Below are 20,914 nucleotides of genomic sequence, written 5' to 3' on the forward strand. Positions count from 1 at the left end.
GTGATCAAATCTGAGTTAAGGGCAGGGTCTATACACTTGGCCAAATGTTCTTTTATTTTGGGTGAGAATCCTAAAGGCCAAGAGTGTGGTCCAGGTAGAACTAGGAGTGTTGGGAACATTTTTAGCCACCCATCGCTGATATATTTGTTCCCTACAACACCCTAAGAGTGTAAAAAATAATATAAATTTTCTACTACTGATGTATTCACACTAAGAACAAGAGATTACAAATTTCCTCTACTATTATGCAAAATGGAAATCACAATTTAGAAACACATGCAATGACATGCAACCATCAAAACAACACAATAACACAATTATTTATAGGGAAACCCAACAAGGAAAAACCCTTCCACTACTTTTAATTAATCATATGAGAATGAGAAACTATTACAATGTCTTGCTTCAATCTTGAAGGAGACCATGCACTGTAAACTTGTTCTCCTACTGATTATCCTGCTCTGAGCAACACTTAGTCAATTAATGGCCCCATCTTTCTCCTCTTTCCTTGCACAATTCCTGAGGAAATTAGCTCCTAAATAATAGGGGAATTCACTATTCCCTTGTGAAAATCCCAAGTAATCGATCGCCTGCCTCAATGCCCAACATGTACACTCAACTAGTATACAATTAATAATTACAATGTGCCTTTTCCTCCACTTTAGTTTGGCAATACAAATTCCACGCATGTCTAGGCTATTTTTTGTCGATTTACTAGTTTAACTGAGATATCATTGAGTTAACAACAATTCTACTACTCAACTGACCTTCAACTGACTCTACTAGTTGCTTGAGCTCAGTTAACTGAGTCAAACTAAAAATAACTGAATTAGATCGCTAAATTTTAGCAACACTACATGCACAACTTTTCTTCTAGCTTATAACTAGAATTTATTGAGTAAACAAGTATACAAGGCCATGTCACACATGTTAACTGCCATCCAAGTCATCTTGCTGATTTGGAAAATTGAATTACTAAATTTAACTAAGGAACAAGTCAAATTTAGCCTTTCGTGCTACATTTTCTAACACTCCCTCTTAGCAAGAAAGGGATTTTGAACTACCCATAGCCTGCACTTGTGGAATTTGAATTTTCCTCTTGACAATGCCTTTTTCAATATATCTGCATCCTGCTTCTCAGTTAGAATGTATTGTAGCATCATAATTCTCCTCTACACACAATTTTGCAAGTGATGGTACCTAATATCAATGTGCTTGGACCTGTCATGAAATATTGGATTCTTAGAGAGTTTGATACAACTTTTATTATCACAATAAATCATTGTTGAATCCATCTACTGACTTAAAAGACCCACAAGTATTGTCTTCATCCATATGCCATCACATGCTTCTTGACTTGTAGCCATGTATTCAGCCTCCGTTGAGTTGAGTGCCACATACCCTTCTTTCCTACTATACCAAGAAATATTTGCAGACCCAACATTGAAGATAGCACCCGAAGTAATTTTCTTGTCTGATGGACTCCCTACCAATCTGCATTAGTGAAGCCTTGGAGCTTCACTCCCTTTTTCCTCCTATACCATACCCCATACTCAGTTGTTCCTCTGAGGTACCTCAATACATGCTTTGTTGCCTTCCAATAAAGCTTGGTAGGCTTCACCATGGCTTGACTCAACTGATTAGTTGCATAGTGTATGTCGGGCCTTGTGTTCACCAGATACATCAAGGATCCCACAAGATGTTTGTAGATGGTAGCATCTACTACCTCTCCCAAAGAAGCACTCTCCTTCCTCCAGTTTGTAGCTAGAGGTGTGTCCATAGGCTTGCAGTTCTCCATGTAAAACCTCAGAAGTATTCGGAGGCATACTTCCCCTGACTCACAAACGTCTCACCATCACCCTACCATACTTCTAGCCCAAGGAAGTAATGTATTAATCCCATGTCCTTCATCTCAAATTATCTTGCAAGGTCCTCCTTGCAAGACCGAATCAACTGTGCATCTCCTCTGAGTATCAAATCATCAACATACAATACCAAGATAAGCAACTTTCCATATACCAGAATGTGATAGAGGTTGGCATCTGCTTCACTTTTGGTGAATCCCAATCCACTGAGATATGTATAAATTCGAGTGTACCATGCTCAGGGTGCTTGTTTGAGACCATACAAGGCTCTTCTGAGTCTACACACGTCTCCAAGTCATATGTCTCAAATCCCTTTGGCTTCTCTATGTAAATTTCTTCCTCAACAACACCATTGAGAAAGGTGGTTTTCACATCCATCTAGTGGATCTTCCACCCCATCTATGTAGCTAAAGCTAGAATGGTTATGATCGAGGAATATCTTTCCACTGGTGCAAATGTTCCTGAGAGGAGTCTTTGGCCACAAATCTAGCCTTGTACTTCTCGATGCTCCCATCAGCTACATGCTTCACTTTGTAGATCCATCGAGAACCAACTACTGACTTGTTCTCTAGCCTCAACACCACCTCCCATACATTGTTCTTCATGTTGGAGTCGTACTCTTCCACCATGGCATCAACCCACACTAGTTGAGAAACTGCTTCCTCAAATGAAGAAGGCCCTGACTCAATGAGCTCTGTAATGAGAGCCATATACCAAATGTACCTATCTGGTGACCTCCTCTAGGTTGTGCTAAGATGAAGGAGCTCCCACATGCTCCCATTCATCTTGTACCAATATTCCAACTTCTTTGGTTCTCTTCCTACCCTCTACAAAATATTATCGTTGAGTGGGTGCCTCCACTCGACCTCTTATCTACTCCTCTGCATGTGGTTGCTCCAAAACCTCCTATAATCTTCTTCTATGGCGGGATACTCAACTCTCACTCTATAGAGCATATCATAGCCTTCTCCTCATCAAATTTGACATCTCTCCTCATTACTATCACCCTGGGTGATGACAAATACACCCTATAGTTATGTGGTGTCTCTATGTATCCTACAAAGAGTCCCATCTTAGTTGCAGGCTCAAGTTTCTTCCTGTTATCCTTGGAGATGTGACAATACACAGTAGCTCCAAAACTTCTGAAATGAGATACAGTTGGCTTCCTCCCATAGAAAGCTTCGGGTGTGATCATGCCAAGTATTCTATGAGGACTCTGGTTTTTCAAATAAACTTTTTTTTGCATGCTTATGCCCATAGGTGTAATGACAAACCCTGATCATGCAACATGGCTCTTGCTACTCCCACTATTATTTTGTTCTTCCTTTCAACCACCCATTTTGTTGTGGTTTAGGGGGTGTTATCACTTCTCTTCTAATACCCCCTTTAGAACAAAAGTCCTTAAAGGTGGTAGATACATATTCTCCTTGTTATGAAACCAGCTCAAGAAAAGATAGAAAAGATAGATCAACTCCTTAGAATTTAGCCTCTTCAAGGGGGCAACCTCCTTCACATTACATAAATGAACAATTCTTGGATGATACAAATGACAAAACCTCCTTTCTATATATAGGAGTCTAAGGAGTCACAATATAACCTAGCCATCCTAACAATAATAATATAAAGCCACAAAAATAACAATAGAGTGTTTCTATGGGGCACAATAATAACAATATGGGGACAATAGGGGCACAACAATATTAATAAGGGATACAAATACAATAGTAATTGGGTAATCACTAGTATTATAGGGATCTAACATGCCCCTCTCCTTCAAAAAAGTGTTGTCCTAAACGCTTGAGTAGTTCTGGATGCTTCTGTATAAAATTCTCATCCTCCCTTGTGGAATGTTTAGCGGATAAGTTCTTCCACTTGATGAGATACTCTGAAATTGATTGATTTCGTAGCTATCTAGTTCTTGTCTCTGTGACTACTTCCAGTTCCAATATAATTTTTCCTTCCTTTTCAAGTTCTGGCAATATTGTTTGAACTAGGAGCTTGTCGCATATAACCTTCTTTAAACATGAAACATGGAAAACTAGGTGCACTCGAGAAGCTGCATGAAGGTCCAATTTGTATGCCATAGTACTAATCTTTTGCAACACCTTGTATAGACCATAATACTTTCGTGATAATTTATTATCCTTCATAGCTTGCTTCAGGGACATTTGTTTATATGGTTGTAGTTGTAGGAATACTCAATCACCTACATCAAAACTTCTTTCGTTGCGATGTTGATCTACTTGTTATTTCATTCTATTCTGTGCCAACATGAGGTTATCCTTTAAGAGTTGGAGGACTTGTTGTTGATGTTCGATGTGATGTTCCACTGCTTGAACCTTAGAATTTTCTCTTAAATATGATGTGATGGATGGTGGCTAATATCCATAAAGTGCCATAAACGGGGTCATTTTTGTTGCTGTTTGGAAGGATGTGTTATACCACCATTTAGCTAGAGGCAACCATTTGACCCAGTGTGTCTATTTATCAGAGACAAAGCAACGAAGACATCCTTCCATACATTTGTTTACTATCTCAGTTTGCCCATCAGATTGAGGATGATAAGATGAGTTATGAGCTAACTGAGTACCAAGACAAGAAAATAATTCTGTCCAAAAATTTTCAGTGAAGATGGGATCTCTGTCACTTACAATAATCTTTGGATTTCCATGTAGCTTTTGAATTGTTTCCATAAATGCAGTAGAAACTGTACTGGCTTTAAATGGATGTGATAATGCACAAAAGTGTGCATACTTGGTAAGTCTATCAACTACCACCATGATGACATTATTTCCCTCAGACTTGGGTAAACCTGTGATAAAATCCATTGAAACCTCCTCCCAACGTTGGCTTGGAATGGATAAAGGTTGTAATAGACCCGGGGTCTTAATTGTTTCAACTTTATTTTGTTGGAAAACCAAACATTCTGCCACAAAATTTTGAATATCCGATTTAAGGCCATCCCAAAAAAATTCCTTCTTAACCCTGTGGTAAGTTTTTAAAAATCCTGAGTGCCCTCCTAAGGGAGAAGTGTGCAATTCCATAAGAATCTTTTGTCTGAGTTGGGAATTCTTACAGAGGTATAAGCGATATTTGTACCATAATGAATCATTTTTCCAGCTAAATGTATCAGATGTACTGGAATCTTGTTGTAACTTTCAAATAAGTGCCCACACTTCTTCATCATTCTTCCATTGCTCCCTTGCTTCATTTATCCAATCGGGTTGGATAATGGAAATGGCACACAAAAATGCTTCCACATCCTCATCCTTTCTTGAGAGTGCATCTGCCACCACATTTTGCTTCCCTTTTTTGTAGATGATTTCAAAGTCATAACCCAACATCTTTGTGATGCACTTTTGTTGCTCTTCAGAGGATAATCTTTGTTCTAAAAAGTATTGAAGGCTATCATGATCCGTTTTTACCTTGAAGTGTCTTCCCATTAGGTAGGGTCACCATTTCTTAAGTGCATGTAGTATTGCCAACATTTCCTTCTCATAAATAGCTTTGTGTAAAAACTTTCCCTTGATTGGACGACTTTCAAAAGCAATGGGTCTTTCATCTTGCATTAAAACAACACCAATTCCATTTCCTGAAGCATCACATTCCACAATAAAGGTTTTTATGAAGTCCGGTGTAGCTAAGACTGGTGCTTGACACATTGCCTCTTTAAAATGTTTGAAGGCCTTTGTTGCTTCTGGAGTCCATGAAAATGCATCTTTCTTCAATAATGTTGTTAGAGGTGCTGCTATTCTCCCATAATTCTTAACAAACTTGCGATAATACCTTGTCAACCTGAGAAATCCTCACAAACGCTTTATGGATGTGGGGATTTCCTTAATGGCTTTAATTTTGCTAGGGTCTACCTTAACTCCTTCATGAGATACAATATGACCTAGATATTCCACCTCTTGTACTCCAACGAAACATTTGGATATTTTTTCATATAATTGTTTCTCCTCCAATAGTTGTAGCACCATGTCAACATGTTCAACATGATCCTTCCAAGACTTGCTGTAGATTCGTATATCATCAAAAAATACTAACACAAATTTTCTAAAGAAGGGTTTGAAAATGGAATTCATCAAACCTTGAAATGTAGAAGGTGCATTGGTAAGGCCAAAAGGCATGACCAAAAATTCATAATGACCCTCATAAGTTCTAAATGTTGTTTTTGGAATGTCTTCAGTCTTCATTCTGATTTGATGATATCCTGAACGAAGATCCAACTTGGTGAAGTAAATTGATCCATGTAATTCATCCACTAATTCATCAATGATAGGAATGGGAAACTTATCTTTAATAGTGAGCTTGTTGAGCTCCCTATAATCCTGACACATGTGCCATGATCCATCCTTCTTGTGCACCAATACTACTAAAGTAGAGATAGAACTTTGACTAGGTTGAATTATACCAACCTCTAGCATTTCTGCAACCATACGTTCAATTTCGCTCTTTTGGGCATAGGGATATCTATACGGCCTGATGTTTGGAGGAACACTTCCTGGAATCAGATGAGTAGCATGATCATGATCATGAATAGGTGGGAGACCTTTGGGAGTCTCAAATACCTTGGAATGATTGTCCAAGGCTTTTTGGAGATCTAGAGAAATATATGATTCTGATGTGGAAACATCTAGTGAACATAATTGCGCAATTACACCTCTTTGTTCCTTTTTTAGAAGCTTTGTCATGCCGTTAGAGCTGATTATCTTTCCTGGTTTCCCTGCAATACCCCTTAATTCAACTTCCTTTCCTTCTGCATAAAATTTCATGAAAAGTTATTGAAAATTAAAAGATATTGTACCCAAGGATTGTAGCCATTGGACTTCTACTACAACATCAACACCTCCCATAGTAATGGAAAGCATTGGGCTAGTCAATACATATTCTCCCATGGATAGTTTGATATTATGGCACTTTCGAGAGCAATTTATTGTTCCTCCATTTGCAACCATCACTTGACACTTGGTGCTGGATATAAGAAGCAATTCAATTTTTTTGCTACCTTACAATGAATAAAATTGTGGGTACTTCCTGAATCAATCAACGCTATTACCTTTTTCTTCTTGATTTGTCCTTCTATCTTGATGGTTTGAGGAGTGGTAATTCCCACCAATGCATTACAAGATATGGTCGAATTCATTTCTTCTTTATCTAGGCTTTGTTCCTAGAGTATATCCTCTTCTTTTGACCTTTCTTGATCCTTTTCTTCTTCCTCTTCACAATCTATGTAGAATAATTTCTTCTTAGCACACTTATGACCTTTAGTGTATTTGTTATCACAACTGTAACAAAGCCCTTTTGCTCTTTTTTCTTCCAATTTTTGTGGTGTCAACCTTATAGGTTGTGGAAGACTAGGGGCAACAACACTTCCATCTTTATAGTTGTGAGTGGTATGCTTCCTGGTTTCCATAATTTTGCTTTCCATTTTTCTTGCTAACCTGAATTCCTTCTCTAATGAATCAGGTTCCCAAAGGCGAACATCATGTTGGATATTATCCTTTAAAGTCCCTATGAACACATCAATCTTATGCTCCTCTGGAATATTTTTTACCCTTATGTTCAATTTTTGGAACTCCTCAATGTGCTCCATTATTGAACCCTTTTGTTTGAGACTTATCAATTGGCTAAAAAAAAGTGTTTCTTTTTGTATCCTCATAATGTGTTGTCAATTCTTCCATAAAAATTGCCCAAGTGATAATTTGTTTACGAGAGAAAAGCCATTGATACCATACAAACTGATTTGGTTCCAAATATAAAGTTTCAATACGTACCTTTTGTGTGTTTTGCACATTATTGAGATCGAAAAATTGCTCCATCTGTAATATCCATGTTGCGGGATCCTTGCCATCAAACTTCCTCATATCAATTTTTGGAATATGGTGGGTCTTCGATCCAACATTAGATTCTATGAAATCATGATTAACATTTGTTTTGTTCTCATCATGAGTTTCTTTTACTACCCTTTCACCATTAGTAAGCATTTCTTGTAGAAACTTTGTCAAATCTGTCTTCAAATCTTCCATGCATGTCTTCAAATCTTCCATGCTTGTCTTTAAACAATCCATCTTAGCTTCTACACCTTTCTTTAAACCATCCATCTTAGCTTCTACATCTTTCTTTAAACCATCCACCTTAGATTCTGTTGTTCTTTGTGCAAGTGACACTTGTTGCACTTGGTCTCGTAATTTTGATATATCATGTTGCATTTCTTCCTCTTCTTCATGAGTCATGCTAGAGCTTTCAGGTTGCCTACTAGGTGTTTTCATTTTCTTCCCTCAAGGCATAAATTACCGATAATAATGCTTTACTATGACCTTTCAATTCTTTCAAACTAATTTTTCAGACCAAGCTTATGCAAAAATAAAAAAAAAAATACACACCTCTTTCACTTTGTAGGAGCTTTATATTTAATATGATGTATCTCTATAATTTCGAATCATCTAGTTCTAAAATTGTAACCTTTGATAGCCCTCTGCATCCTCTTTCCAATGCCACCAGTCTGATCCAAATTGGATTCTCCAGGGAAGAGTTATGTCAAATATCCCACAGTGACCTGATTATAGACTAGTTCAGTAGAGCGAACTTGTACGACGTGCCACGAGTCACTGTTTTGGCCTTTGGCTCTGAAAATATATACAAGAAAACTAAATTCCATCCTCTTTCTGTACCTTCTGACAAAATTTCAATCCTATGCTCAGAGAGAAAGTTATGACGATTTTCCCCAGGTCACCTGTTTGGAATGTAATTTAGGAGTCTACAAAAAGACCAACTTCCTCAAATCATATCTCCGCAAATATAGCTCAAAAAGCTCTGAAATTCAGACCCGAGATTTAGTGCGATGTCTTCTCAAATGGGCTTTTTTTTATCTTTTGAAATGTCGCAGAAAAAAAGTTATAGCGAAAATGCCACGATGACCTGTTTGGAGCAGCGAAACCCTAGAATCCAAAGCTTTGATACCAAATGTTATGAAACCAACTCATGAAAAGATAGAAAAGATAGATCAACGCGTTAGAATTCAGCCCCTTCGAGGGGGAAACCTCCTTTACATTACATAAATGAACAATTCTTGGATGATACAAATGAGAAAACCTCCTTTCTATATTTAGGAGTCTAAGGAGTCACAATATAACCCAGCCGACCTAACAATAATAATATAAAGCCACAAAAATAACAATAGAGAGTTTCTATGGGGCACAATAATAACAATATGGGGACAATAGGGGCACAACAATATTAATAACGGATACAACTACAATAGTAATGGGGTAATCACTAGTATCATAGGGAGCTAACACTCCTCCATTATCAATTCTCGGGGCTTTCAATTTCTGACTAGTGTCCATTTAAACCAATGCTTGCATTCAACAAATTTTGAGAAAACTTCATACTTCTTCCGCATGAAGAAGATCCAACATTTTCTTGAAAATTCATCAACAAAAATAATATAATACTTGTGTTTTGTTGTAGAGGTTGTAGAAAATGGTCCACATACATTAGAGTGGACTCACTCCAAGATTACTCCAGCTTTGTTATCTTGGCCCTAGAAGGTATATTTGACATATTTCCCAAATGTGCATCCCTTGCAGACATCATGTTGGTCAAGGTTGCATTTCAGGAGATCGGTGGTAATATGTTGCATGATTTTTAAGGCCCCATGGTGTAAGTGTCCCATGTTTCTGTGCCAGAGTTCTCCAACATCCCAACTTTTCACTTCTCCTACCTTGCTATTTAGTGCAGTGCAAGCTTCCACCTCAAGTTTGTATAGGTTATTCACAAAAAATCTAATCTGTTTCACTTTCCCGGTAGCTACATGTCTCAAAAAGGATTTCCCCTTACTAAAAACAACATCATAGCCATGATCCTCCAATACAACTATAGAGAGAAAGTTCCTCTTCATCCCAAGTACATACATGACATTTTTTAGATGAAGATGGGAGCCTGACTCCCTCTTAAAGGTTACAATACCAATTCCTTTGGTATTGTACCACCCATCATCCCCAATTTCTATGTGCATATGGAGATCCTTCTCCTCTAGGATACTAAAGAATTCTTTACATAATGTCATATGGAATGATGAATATGAATATAGATACCACACACTCCCCATTATAGTGGTGTCCATATATGCAATCAGGGTGAAGCCTAATTCGAATTGTGAGGCATGTGCTTCACCTCTTGCTCCTCTTGAAGGCTTCTTCTTATACTTCTTGTGCAGACACTTTCTTACATAGTGCCCAAATTCATGGCAGCGAAAACATTTTATCTTTATCAAGTCCTTCTTTCCATTGTTCTGACTAGTCTCTGGTTTTCTTTGGGCCTTCTTTCCCTTGCCCTTATTTCCATTTCCAACCAAGGAAAAATTATCTTCCCCCTCAGATTTGGATTTTATTCCATCTCTAGTATTCCATTGAATTTATTCGTACACTAAATTTGACCGAAGTCTCTCCCAATTTGGTAATTTTTCCCTTCCATTTACAAAGTACCAATAGCTTTGTTTGGATTTTAGAATCCCTAGGAGGGCGAGGATCAATAATTCTCTAGAGGAAAAATTTTCTCCAACTCCTGCAAGCTCATCTCGACACTGAATGAACCTGGAGAGTAATGTGAAATGATTTCTCTTTTCTGCAATCAGATGTTTTCTGAGCTTGTCCCTCAATGCCAATCCTATTGATGTGTTAGGATTCAAAGTAACTTTTCCTTCCCCTAATATTATTTTTTAACTTTAGGAGGTGGAGGATTTTGATGATGGCATATTATGTTCTTCTAAGCAATGTGAGTAGGCCTTTTACTTAGATGTTCTAGGTAAATAAATTTTTTCATATGTTGTTAGATACGATCCAAGAGGAAGGTCTATAAGGTATAAATAATTGTGGTTGGAGAAATATATTATTTTGCATCCATATTTTAGAGTAGAATATTTAGAGGAATCAACTTTATGTGTCATTTTTACTACTTCTCCCACCTTGAAAATTTCCAAAGAAAAGCTTTAGGATCCATCTTGAGGCCTTAAATAACAACATTTTTTGGTCTCAACCTTATTATGGACCTTTATTCCATAATTCACATACCTATTGATAGCGAAAAAATTCCTAACAATAGTTTGTGACTCTATGGTATGAGGTCCCAACTGAACCTCACAAAATTTGGTATGAGAGGACCATTCAAATTTTGGCTTAGCTCCCATGCTTAGTTGTGTGTAAGTACTATGAGATGTGTGTGATCATTATAATGATGGGTGCACCTATGGGGCTAGTAGTTATAATGAATGCAAGAATGCAAGAATTATGACAGATTTAAAGGATTATACCATTCATAGATGCTATTCAAAATGGAATATTTTAGAAATTCTTTGAATCAAAGTTCCAAGATATAGGCCTCATGGATGGAAGGGAATCCACCTCGTTGGTAACCCCATTCTAGTTATCTACTAAGTTGGATATCAGGATGACTATTTACTATAGCTTCCACCAAAAGTTTGACCAAGCCTCTTAAACCGTGACTTTATTCCATCCTTCACAACCATGCATGCAAATGCAACAACTACAACTTGAACTTCCGTCATTGGATGTTAATGAAAAGGTTTTCATTGAATTGTTCCAACAGTTCTAAGGTCAATGTTTAGAAAATTTATAATTGTAGACACAGTTGCACCTCTGTCATCTATACATTTTCTAATAAAAAAATAGCTCCCTTCTTTACACCCATCATTGTAAGTGCCATTCCATTCTTCCTTAATGTAGTGACATTGAATTAAGTAGTACTTGTGAATCCTTTTTTTGGGCTCAAATTATATCAGCAAACAATGAATAAGATGGTTGTATTTGAAGAGGCCTTCATTACATTGAAAAACAATAATAAAAAACATAGCACCAAAAATGTCAAAAGTTTGGTCTCGTAGAACATGACCCTAGACCTTTAGAGACAATGAAATGTAGTTATAACATGTAAAAAAATTGATCAATTCAATTCTAGTACTTGTAATTCAATTCTAGTACTTGTAATTTTTTAGATAACACTTGTTATAACATAGTTTCAGATAACACTTGTTGCAGAATATGTTTGGTTCAATGCAAAAAGTATGCAAAGAAACAAGATTGAAATTAGTGAGGTCCATGAAGTTTCTTTCCTTCCCATGACCTTCAAGCCCACTTGACTAAATTTGTGACCCAACCAACTAGGAACAACCTTTCCGACATCCTAGCCCTAGGGAACCTCCACAAATTCCCTAACCCTCTGTGTCGAAGCCCTAATTGCCACCCATAATGTTTTCAAACCGTGTGCTCAAATCATCAAGTTCCTATCACCTCTCTTAGCCTCCTTAGAGAACCCTTAGTATCCAAACTCTTTCAACTTTATTCCTCTCCTCTCTCCCCAAAACTTCAACAAACCCAAATATCACAAAATGACCAGAGTTCCTTCTCGCCATCCTCTCCTTCCAAGACTTATTCCCTCTCATTCCTGAAAATATTTATTACCCATTAATGGTTCACCTACCCATTCTTTAAGTCCCATAACTAACATTCTCTCTCCCCACCACCCACCCACCAAATTATAAGAATTAATACATGATAACTAATCAAACAATTTTAGTTATTTAATCAAAGTCAAAGAGTCATGAGAGGGCCAAAATTAATTTAATATTAAATTATTCATAAATTTATACTTAAAATCATAATCAAGCTTAATCAATCTTAACGCTAATCATAAGCTTAATCATTAATCAATCATCTAGCATAATAGACCATAGAATACTAGTGTATCCATGTGAGTTATGGGTATGTAGATAACATACACATACCTTGTATGTATAGTATTAATACCAACAAGAAATTACCAAGAAATCAATCTTTTAGTAGGTAGGATAATAACTAATCATAACATAAAATGGTTGGGGAGTGGATGTTACAAATGGCTCCATTATATTTTATCATATATATCTTATATATAATTAATATTTGGCTATTACTTAGTAAATGAACTATTGTTCATTTCATTTTTCATTTTTTTTCCCTCACTAACCAATGTATTAAAAGTGCTAAGGGAGGCTGGTGGTACATTATCAATCCCCATAGATTTACCCCCTTTCTTGGTCTTCAAATGGAGCACAATAGTAACCAGAAGTTAAAATACCAACTAGTAACCATAAGGGAATTAATAAGATTTTGTATCGAGAGCTCTATGAACTCTTTTGGAAGATAATTTACCAATTGAACTAATCCTTATTGCTACTAGCTCTTAACTAAACCTTTGACACTTTATTATTAAAAACATTGAAATAAAAAACATGTATAATTAGTGGTTGATATATTCCAATTTATCAAATAATTTAACAATCACAATATGAATTAGTTAATAAGGGAAAATTTATCAATGGCACGAGGACAAATATTATTGAAGTAGCTTATTTCTATGGTGTGCATGGAAATTGTTTTATACCTCAATGCATTTTGTTTTTCCATTTAGTCCAATAGGTTCCTTTCTTGAGAAACATATCAAGAACTAACATTTATTAATGACTTCTAAATATATAAATCTCCATAGTGGAATGATATTTGTTCATATTGGAATTGCAGTCCACTAGTACTACCTATTAGGATTAGTAAAGGCACTTCAATAGATTTAATATATCAATTCAAATTACACAAGTGACACCATATGAAGAGAAAAAATTAAATTGAGGTTGTTTATTATCATATTTTCATTGAAATTATACATTTATTTTTTGGTTAAGTCGGGCTAGTTTAGAGAAAGAAATCTACTTTCACTACGGAAAGGGGTCAAACAAGAAGTTTTTTTTTTTGCAAGGAAATTCCAAATACATTATCACATTAGTTTATTGGTTGTCATTTATTAATATGAGCATGCAATTGAGGAATGGAAATGGCATCCAAACGAGAGATCATCAAACTGACAAACCTTGTACTTGGTGTGAGATATCTGCGTTATACCCTCATTTTCTTAGGAGTTTCTCCTATGATATGGTGAAACATGTATCCCAACATAGACTAAATTAAATTAACACCCAATTTTTCACTATTTTAGATATTATATCTTGTACCAAATGGAAGTAGTCCATAGTTATGGCCCTCCATATCAACATTTTCTTCAATAAATATCTTAGGCCTGAAGGTAAATCGACTCTTCCATATAGTTAGGTCTTTAAAAATGACCTGCATATTTACATGTATATTAGATCCTTTAGATATATTATGGAAACCAATCATCAATATTTTATGTTTTTCTATGAAAAACATTAGAGAAGTGGGTGGACATGCAAAGGGCCTTTTTTGTGATATATTACATGAACTATAGATGATGAAAATCAATGTCACTCATCGCTTTATCTAGTTTGTCTTGTGCTAAAAATATCAACATACCATTCCATAGGTGAAGATATTATTAATATCCCCTAGAGGAACCATTAATGAAGATGATCCCAAATAATAAGCACAACACCCTTTGTCAAAAGTATCTTCATCCCAACATGATATCTCACACTACTATGCGACATTGCATATAGTTTATTTATTGATGCTTATGGATCTTATGTCACCCCAAACTTAATACATCCTCCTAACAATATTTTCACTCCCTATATAGAAATCTTAATAGTAAATATGAATTAACCTTTACCATAATAGTAATGGATATAAAAAATGAAACCGGAAAAAATCTAATTATTCTAAATGAGAACCAATCGTAACTCTAACACCCTTTATATATTTTGCATGATCAAAATTTGTTTTGTTTCAAACTCTTTTTCAATTTGTCTAAATGTATTTTCCTATATTTGTTCAATAATTTGTGCGTATTATCTTAATATTAAATATTCATTAACCTTTGCCATAATAGTAATGGATATAAAAAATGCAACCAGAAAAAATCTAATTCTTCTAAATGAAAACCAATTGTAACTCTAACACCCTTCCTATATTTTGCACGATCAAAAGTTGTTTTGTTTCAAACTCTTTTTCAAGTTGTCTAAATGTATTTTCCTATAGTTGTTCAATAATTTGTGCGTATTATCTTAATATTAAATATGAATTAACCTTTTCTATAATAATAATGGATATAAGAAATGCAACTAGAAAAAATCTAATTCTTCTAAATGAAAACTAGTTGTAACTCTAACCCCCTTTATATATTTTGCATGATAAAAAGTTGTTTTGTTTCAAACTCTTTTTCAAATCTTCTAAACGTCTTTTGCTTGAGTTGTTCAATAATTTTTGTGTAATCTAATTCTTCTAAATGAGAACCAATTGTAACTCTAACCCCCTTTATATAAATGAGAACCAATTGTAACTCTAACTTTATATATTTTGCACGATAAAAAAATGTTTTGTTTCAAACTCTTTTTCAAATCATCTAAATGTCTTTTCCTATAGTAAAACTATAATTTTTGCAATACACACAAGTTTCCCATACCCCTTTGGATTTCCTATTATTTCTACTCATGCAATTGATTCAGTAGAGGGGAGCCCATAACCAAAGGGTGGATTTCCTATTCTTGCTACTCGCTCAATTGATTCAACAAAGGGGAGCCCATAACCAAAGGGAAAAATGGAGAGTAGCATGGAGATTGCCAAAAGCCACAGAAGCCGTAGTAACTATTGTCCCTCCTCATCTTGACACTGTTAGCGAGACTGCAGGATTTTCTCTCAACATCCATGGTGTGCAGAGTTTGGAACGAAGTTCTCATGCAAAAATACCAAAATCTCAGGTCCCGTGCACTCCTCCTTTCTCTCATTTTTCCTCTTCAAACACATAGTCAAGCACTTAAATATTTCTAAATGTATGGATAAATTATAGGACCAAGATGTCCAATTGGCCTCCAAATCCCTTAAAAAACTAGTTAGGGAACCTAAACAACCACACGAATGAATTTTAAATCTAGGATTTGTAGGGTTTGTGAATAAATGTACTTTGTTGGAGGTTGTTGCCACTTCCATACCCAATTTGCAGGATTTAGGTATTAAGGCCTTGGTGGTGTTGAAGTAGCAATAAGTGGATCAACTTGTACAAGACCCCTGCGTAGTCAGGTAATTGGCATTATATATGATATTATGCAAGTCAAGCAACAAAACTTGCAACAAAACTGTGGCTTCTAGCCCCCTAGGTAAGAATATTCCCAACCAAGACTCTATATCAATATAGATTGAGGTTGAGTTAGAGTATATAGGTTCAAGATATATTTTGAGGGTAGTGGTTCGACCAAGCTCTAGGATAAAGAGTGTAGAAGTTCAGTGGTTCCGTCGAATTAGAGATAGAGTTTTGGAAATTCCAACTTCTTTGTGCCTGCCCCGACCGAGAACCTAAGGCCATTGAGAAATCAATATTGTCGAGTGGTTTTTAAGGACGTGTGGTTTTATAAGGTACTAGTTGTAGTCATTGCATTAGATCTCCATGGACTATAAGCCTTAGAGACTTTTTTATTTAGTCTGTAGCTCTAGCTATAGTCATAGAGATATATAGATTTATAGACTGATTGCATTACTAGGGTTTGTAAAATTGTAGCCCTATTTCTAGTGGGAAAATCCTCAAATTTTCCTACTTGTTCTCATTCTCAGACCTTGACTACTCTGTAGTCTTTTACGCAGCTCCTCAATACTTTTGAATCACACTTTAATGGTAGCGACTTCCACTAGAATGCCACCAATGACAAACACTTTGCTTATGTTGTAGTAATCTGCAAGTTGCAATGGTGTTTTGGAACACAAGTAGAAAACATCATTCACTTCATAACGTTGTTTTCCATTGATGATGGGGGCTGAGTTTGAGAGGATTATTGTTCCAGTAATTTTGATTTTCTCGTAGTGGAAAGACCCTTGTGGATTGGGATGAGCTGCATTGGCTACCAAGTCCCATCTGTACAACAATAGCCATTCAAATTTTGAGAACTTGATTATATAGGATAGGTACAAACTCCTAGATATTTTAAAATTCAACCTTTTTTTAGTTGAGATTATTTGGGGATGCCTCCTTCTTGAACCTAACCTAAACAATATCAGCTAGAACATGCTTTGAGAAACTTGAACTTGGGTAGATGAGATGGTAAGCCACAATCCAAACTACTCAAACTGAAAAACCATTAAGCATTCTTCAAAATTTATTTTTAATATCTATGCCCAATTTCCATGATGATCTTTTATCTATATTTTCTGGTAATCATAAAACAATAGCAATCATACAGATATACATTCATCTATCTATCTATCTATAAAATATATACGATTATCTCACACATACATTATGCTAAAACCAAAGTAAGCATGGCAAGAACCAAACTTGATGGTTTTGGCTTGGTTCACAGGCCAATCAATCTCGGTTGTTGGACCCCCTGGAATTGGTCCAAAAACCTGCTTCTGGGAATTGTTGTAGCGAAAAATGCCAGTATTAAAAATAACAAGACTTTTGAAATGGGCAGATGCAACAATGTAATAGTCCTGAGGTGGCTGATCTGTAGTGACCAGAACAGAGTAATTGTGTATAAATAAACATTCATGATTCATTCTTAACATCATGTGATCTTCTTTATCTCTCTAATACAAGTGATTACACCTTATGGCACCATATCAAGTGTTTTCTCTCTTATTTATGGGTTGAATTTTCTATTTTATTCACAGCCAAAAAGCAGTGCACACACTAGCAGTAGGGAAGTTAGCCTAGAACAAGCTACCAACAGATTAACAAAATACAGTGATGGCTAGCAAATTAACAAAAGAGGAAACCATATATGCAATACGACTACCTAGAAAAATGAAAAAAAATAACATAGCAATACTCAAACATTATATCATCATCTAAGCGATATATCAGTAGCACTCATAAAGTGTGATGTTCAAACGGAGTCGGAAATAAGCCTCTCCCTCGAATGTATCGGTGAAAAGGGTGGTGATCCCTCTTGCCATGAAAAAATCACTGGTGCCTCCCACCACAGATAAATCCCTGTATTCAACAGTGGTTGGATCAGCCCCAACCAATGTGATCATGCCCTTATAATCAGTACAGTTGATCACAATCGTGAATGCAAACCAAGCACTATAAGTGTTCTTCATGTCATAGAAGTATAATCCCTGAGCTCTGCCCACAGGAGGGGAGTGTAGATTGTTGTCGAGTGTTAGAGGATCGTCGAAGACTACCATATCTCTGAATCTGTGATCATGGCTACTAAAGAGAGCGGTAAGGTTTCCCCCCTGAGGAGCAGCCACAATGGCAGATGTTGCGTTGTGCTCGTTGGAGCCATTGTAAAGGATGTCATGATAATACAAAACCAGATTCATGCAAGGCTTCAATTGAAGCCTAGTGTTCTTATTCCCCCTTCTATTATTGGCTGCATACACCTTTTCCAGAAAAACTGGAGCCCACAACAGAATTGATAGAAACCACAAGTTCAAGAGTTTAGCACTTTTCATGCAACTTGCCATGCTCGGATTCTATAGATAGGGCACTGGTGAAATTTATGCTCAGATCATAGGCATAGATGCAACTTCTAAAAGAGAAAGGAAGTATGTGACTCAAACTATGTGAGTTCCATCTCTCTTTCTGATCTATTTATAGACGATTCTAGGAGTGCTGCTAGTCTCAAATAAAAGAGTATAAAAATATTTTTTTTCCCTAAGTCACAAATAAAAGAATACATACATATTCCATTAACACTAAGATAGTAGCCTACGTAAGCTTTACGAAAGGGATTAAAAGTGTTGAAACTTGAAAGTCATCTAATAATTTTGCATAGTTGGGTAAGGATATCTTCACAGAGGAAATTGAATTGATTTTGATATTTTCCTGAACTTGCGGTAGGTCGGGAAGTATCATAATAGGAATTTTGAAATGGGTAGATGCAACAATGTAATAGTCCTGAGGTGGCTGATCCGTAGTGACCAGAATAAAGTAATTGTGTATAAATAAACATTCATGACTCATTCTTAACATCATGTGATCTTCTTTATCTCTTTAATACAAGTGATTACACCTTATGGCACCATATCGAGTGTTTGATCTCTTATTTATGGGTTGCATTTTCTTCTCTCCAACATACTTATGGACTCTCTCTAGGGCACTTATGGATCAGCTATAGGGTGCACTTGTTAGAGTTTTACTCTGCTACCCTAGTGCTCTTTTTTGCCCTTGTTGATAACATAAATTAGGGCTTGTAAGGTGGTTCCATTTGATCCCTTCACTCTCTTATGAATCTCAGCACAGTACAAGAGCAGGTGTCAACCTCCCTTATTCATTTTTCTATCACTTAGGATTTTATTCTTGTTGTTTGCACTGATATTTTTTGTGATCAGACTTTGTATGCAGAGAAGTGCCTAACATGAGGAGATTTTCTTGCTATTTTTCATGGTTTTACTAGCTAGAGAAGGCACCATTGTTTTATGTGCCTATTTGGAAATCTTGTGCATAGAGGTGGTGCACCTAATTTTGTAGACCCTAGTCTTCCCTTTTCATTTCTATAAAATAAATGTGAGGGTATGGGTCAACAATAGAGATTTGACGTTCAATAGTTTAATGGTTTTTCTGTAGCAGATTTTCATGTGCAGAATTAATGACCATTAGTGACAAGTTTTGATAAGCAGCTGTTGAGTTTTGTTATTTGTTTTCTACAATATGTGTTTATAAATTCATTACAGATAGTTGTTTTGAGAGGTTGTTTAGTTTAGGTTGTACATGGAGGTGGATTCGATGCTTGATGTTGGTACAAAACTATATCCTTACTGGAAGAAATTAGCTTCAAAGCTAATGCAATTTATCTTACTGGTTCTGGCATAGAATCTACCGAAATGAAGAAAATTCAAACCCTTGCTCAATATGTTAAGCCATTAATAGAGTCCTTTGAAAATCTTGGTGATGAAGAGAATGTGATAATCTCTTCGAGTGTGTACTTATTCCTTGAAATAACAAACAACATTGCACATGTTGCATAGTTTTTTTGTAATGATTCACAAGTATGTCTCTCTAACCACACATTCACTTTGATCTAGCTTCACTTTGTTCTTTTTTCCTTGAAAGAACAAACAACGTTGCATATATTGCATAGTTTTTTTTGTGATGATTCACAAGTATCTCTCTAACTGCGCATTCACTTTGAAAAGAAATGTTACATGGGGGGGACATGGTGGGTGGCAGTGGGCACATCCCCCATGCTTTCCACGGTCCCATGACAAGGGTATTCGGAAACATTGAAGGGGACATTTCCCTTTTCTAGGGGTTTCCTGGCACCCCCCTCCAAAAACGTGGGACTCCTAGTTGTTGCCCCATAATTTTTGTCCAATGACCTTAGAAGAAGTACATTTTAAAAATTACAAAAAATTCAAAACCCTAAAACAAATGTAAATATCTATTTCATGCTTTTATTATTCATGTTTTTGACTTGTCATTGTTTCTCATATAATTGAATTTTTATTTTTAGCATTTTTTACAAGGGTCCCTATGTTTGGAACCCCAATGACGTTACCCTTGGTTTTCCTAAAATTTGGGGGTTGTCTTTACATGTCCCCCAGACATTTTTCCCCTTTCCTGCATACCGCTTTCACAGAAACTTGGTGGAACATTATTGAAAAATAATGAAGATGGAATTAAAGAAAGAGAGTGTTTATGGTTTTATATTAGAGACATATTAAAAAGAATAGAGAACATGGATTCCTATAATGATTGATCATTGCCTATCACAGGCTGATTTTGGAAATATATTTTTTCTGCCTAGAGTAAGCCCTACTCAAATTGCACTTATGTTGTTTTTATCTTCTCTTTTACAATATGTAAATATTTTTGGTTTTGTTTGGTGAGATATTGTATTAAACATAACATTTTAGTATCCTTGTTAATCACTTGAGTTGGTTGAAGTCTATGGCAAATTGATGTGATAACTGCCACAAGTACATAATTGTTTAAGTAGCAAACCTTGCAAAAATATAATGTTTACAACATATTTTATGGCAGGAATAATTTAAATGCATCAAATAGTATTTCTGAAATTACTGGAGATAATTTGTTGAAAAGAATCCAATCAGAAGACTTGGATAACTGCCTAAAAAAGGCAG

General features: G+C 35.9%; 2 protein-coding genes across 2 annotated transcripts; both read right to left on the minus strand.

Annotated features, from left to right (window-relative positions):
- Nucleotides 1–16,486: 16,486 nt before the first annotated feature.
- LOC149205781 (L-ascorbate oxidase homolog) lies at nt 16,487–17,380 on the minus strand. Its single transcript, XM_089397506.1, has 2 exons — nt 17,118–17,380; nt 16,487–16,736 (listed from the first exon to the last, which is right to left on the minus strand). The coding sequence occupies exons 1-2, from the start codon at nt 17,378–17,380 to the stop codon at nt 16,487–16,489; spliced, it is 513 nt and encodes a 170-aa protein (XP_089253632.1).
- Nucleotides 17,381–17,683: 303 nt separating this feature from the next.
- Nucleotides 17,684–18,283, minus strand: LOC149205782 (disease resistance response protein 206-like). The gene has a single exon (XM_089393559.1). The coding sequence runs from the start codon at nt 18,281–18,283 to the stop codon at nt 17,684–17,686; it is 600 nt and encodes a 199-aa protein (XP_089249685.1).
- Between the last annotated feature and the right edge of the window lie 2,631 nt (nt 18,284–20,914).

The sequence above is a fragment of the Pinus tabuliformis genome, chromosome 1_2 (assembly GCF_031772625.1).
Source record: "Pinus tabuliformis cultivar Carrire ecotype Pingquan chromosome 1_2, CPIR1, whole genome shotgun sequence".
Classification (NCBI taxonomy): domain Eukaryota; kingdom Viridiplantae; phylum Streptophyta; class Pinopsida; order Pinales; family Pinaceae; genus Pinus; species Pinus tabuliformis.

Coding starts and splice junctions, on each gene's coding strand:
- LOC149205781 (XM_089397506.1), bottom strand. CDS start 17,380: ATGAATCATGAATGTTTATTTATACACAATTACTCTGTTCTGGTCACT. Junction 16,737..17,117: donor TACTTTGGTTTTAGCATAAT/GTATGTGTGAGA, acceptor ATTGTTGTACAG/ATGGGACTTGGTAGCCAATG.
- LOC149205782 (XM_089393559.1), bottom strand. CDS start 18,283: ATGAAAAGTGCTAAACTCTTGAACTTGTGGTTTCTATCAATTCTGTTG.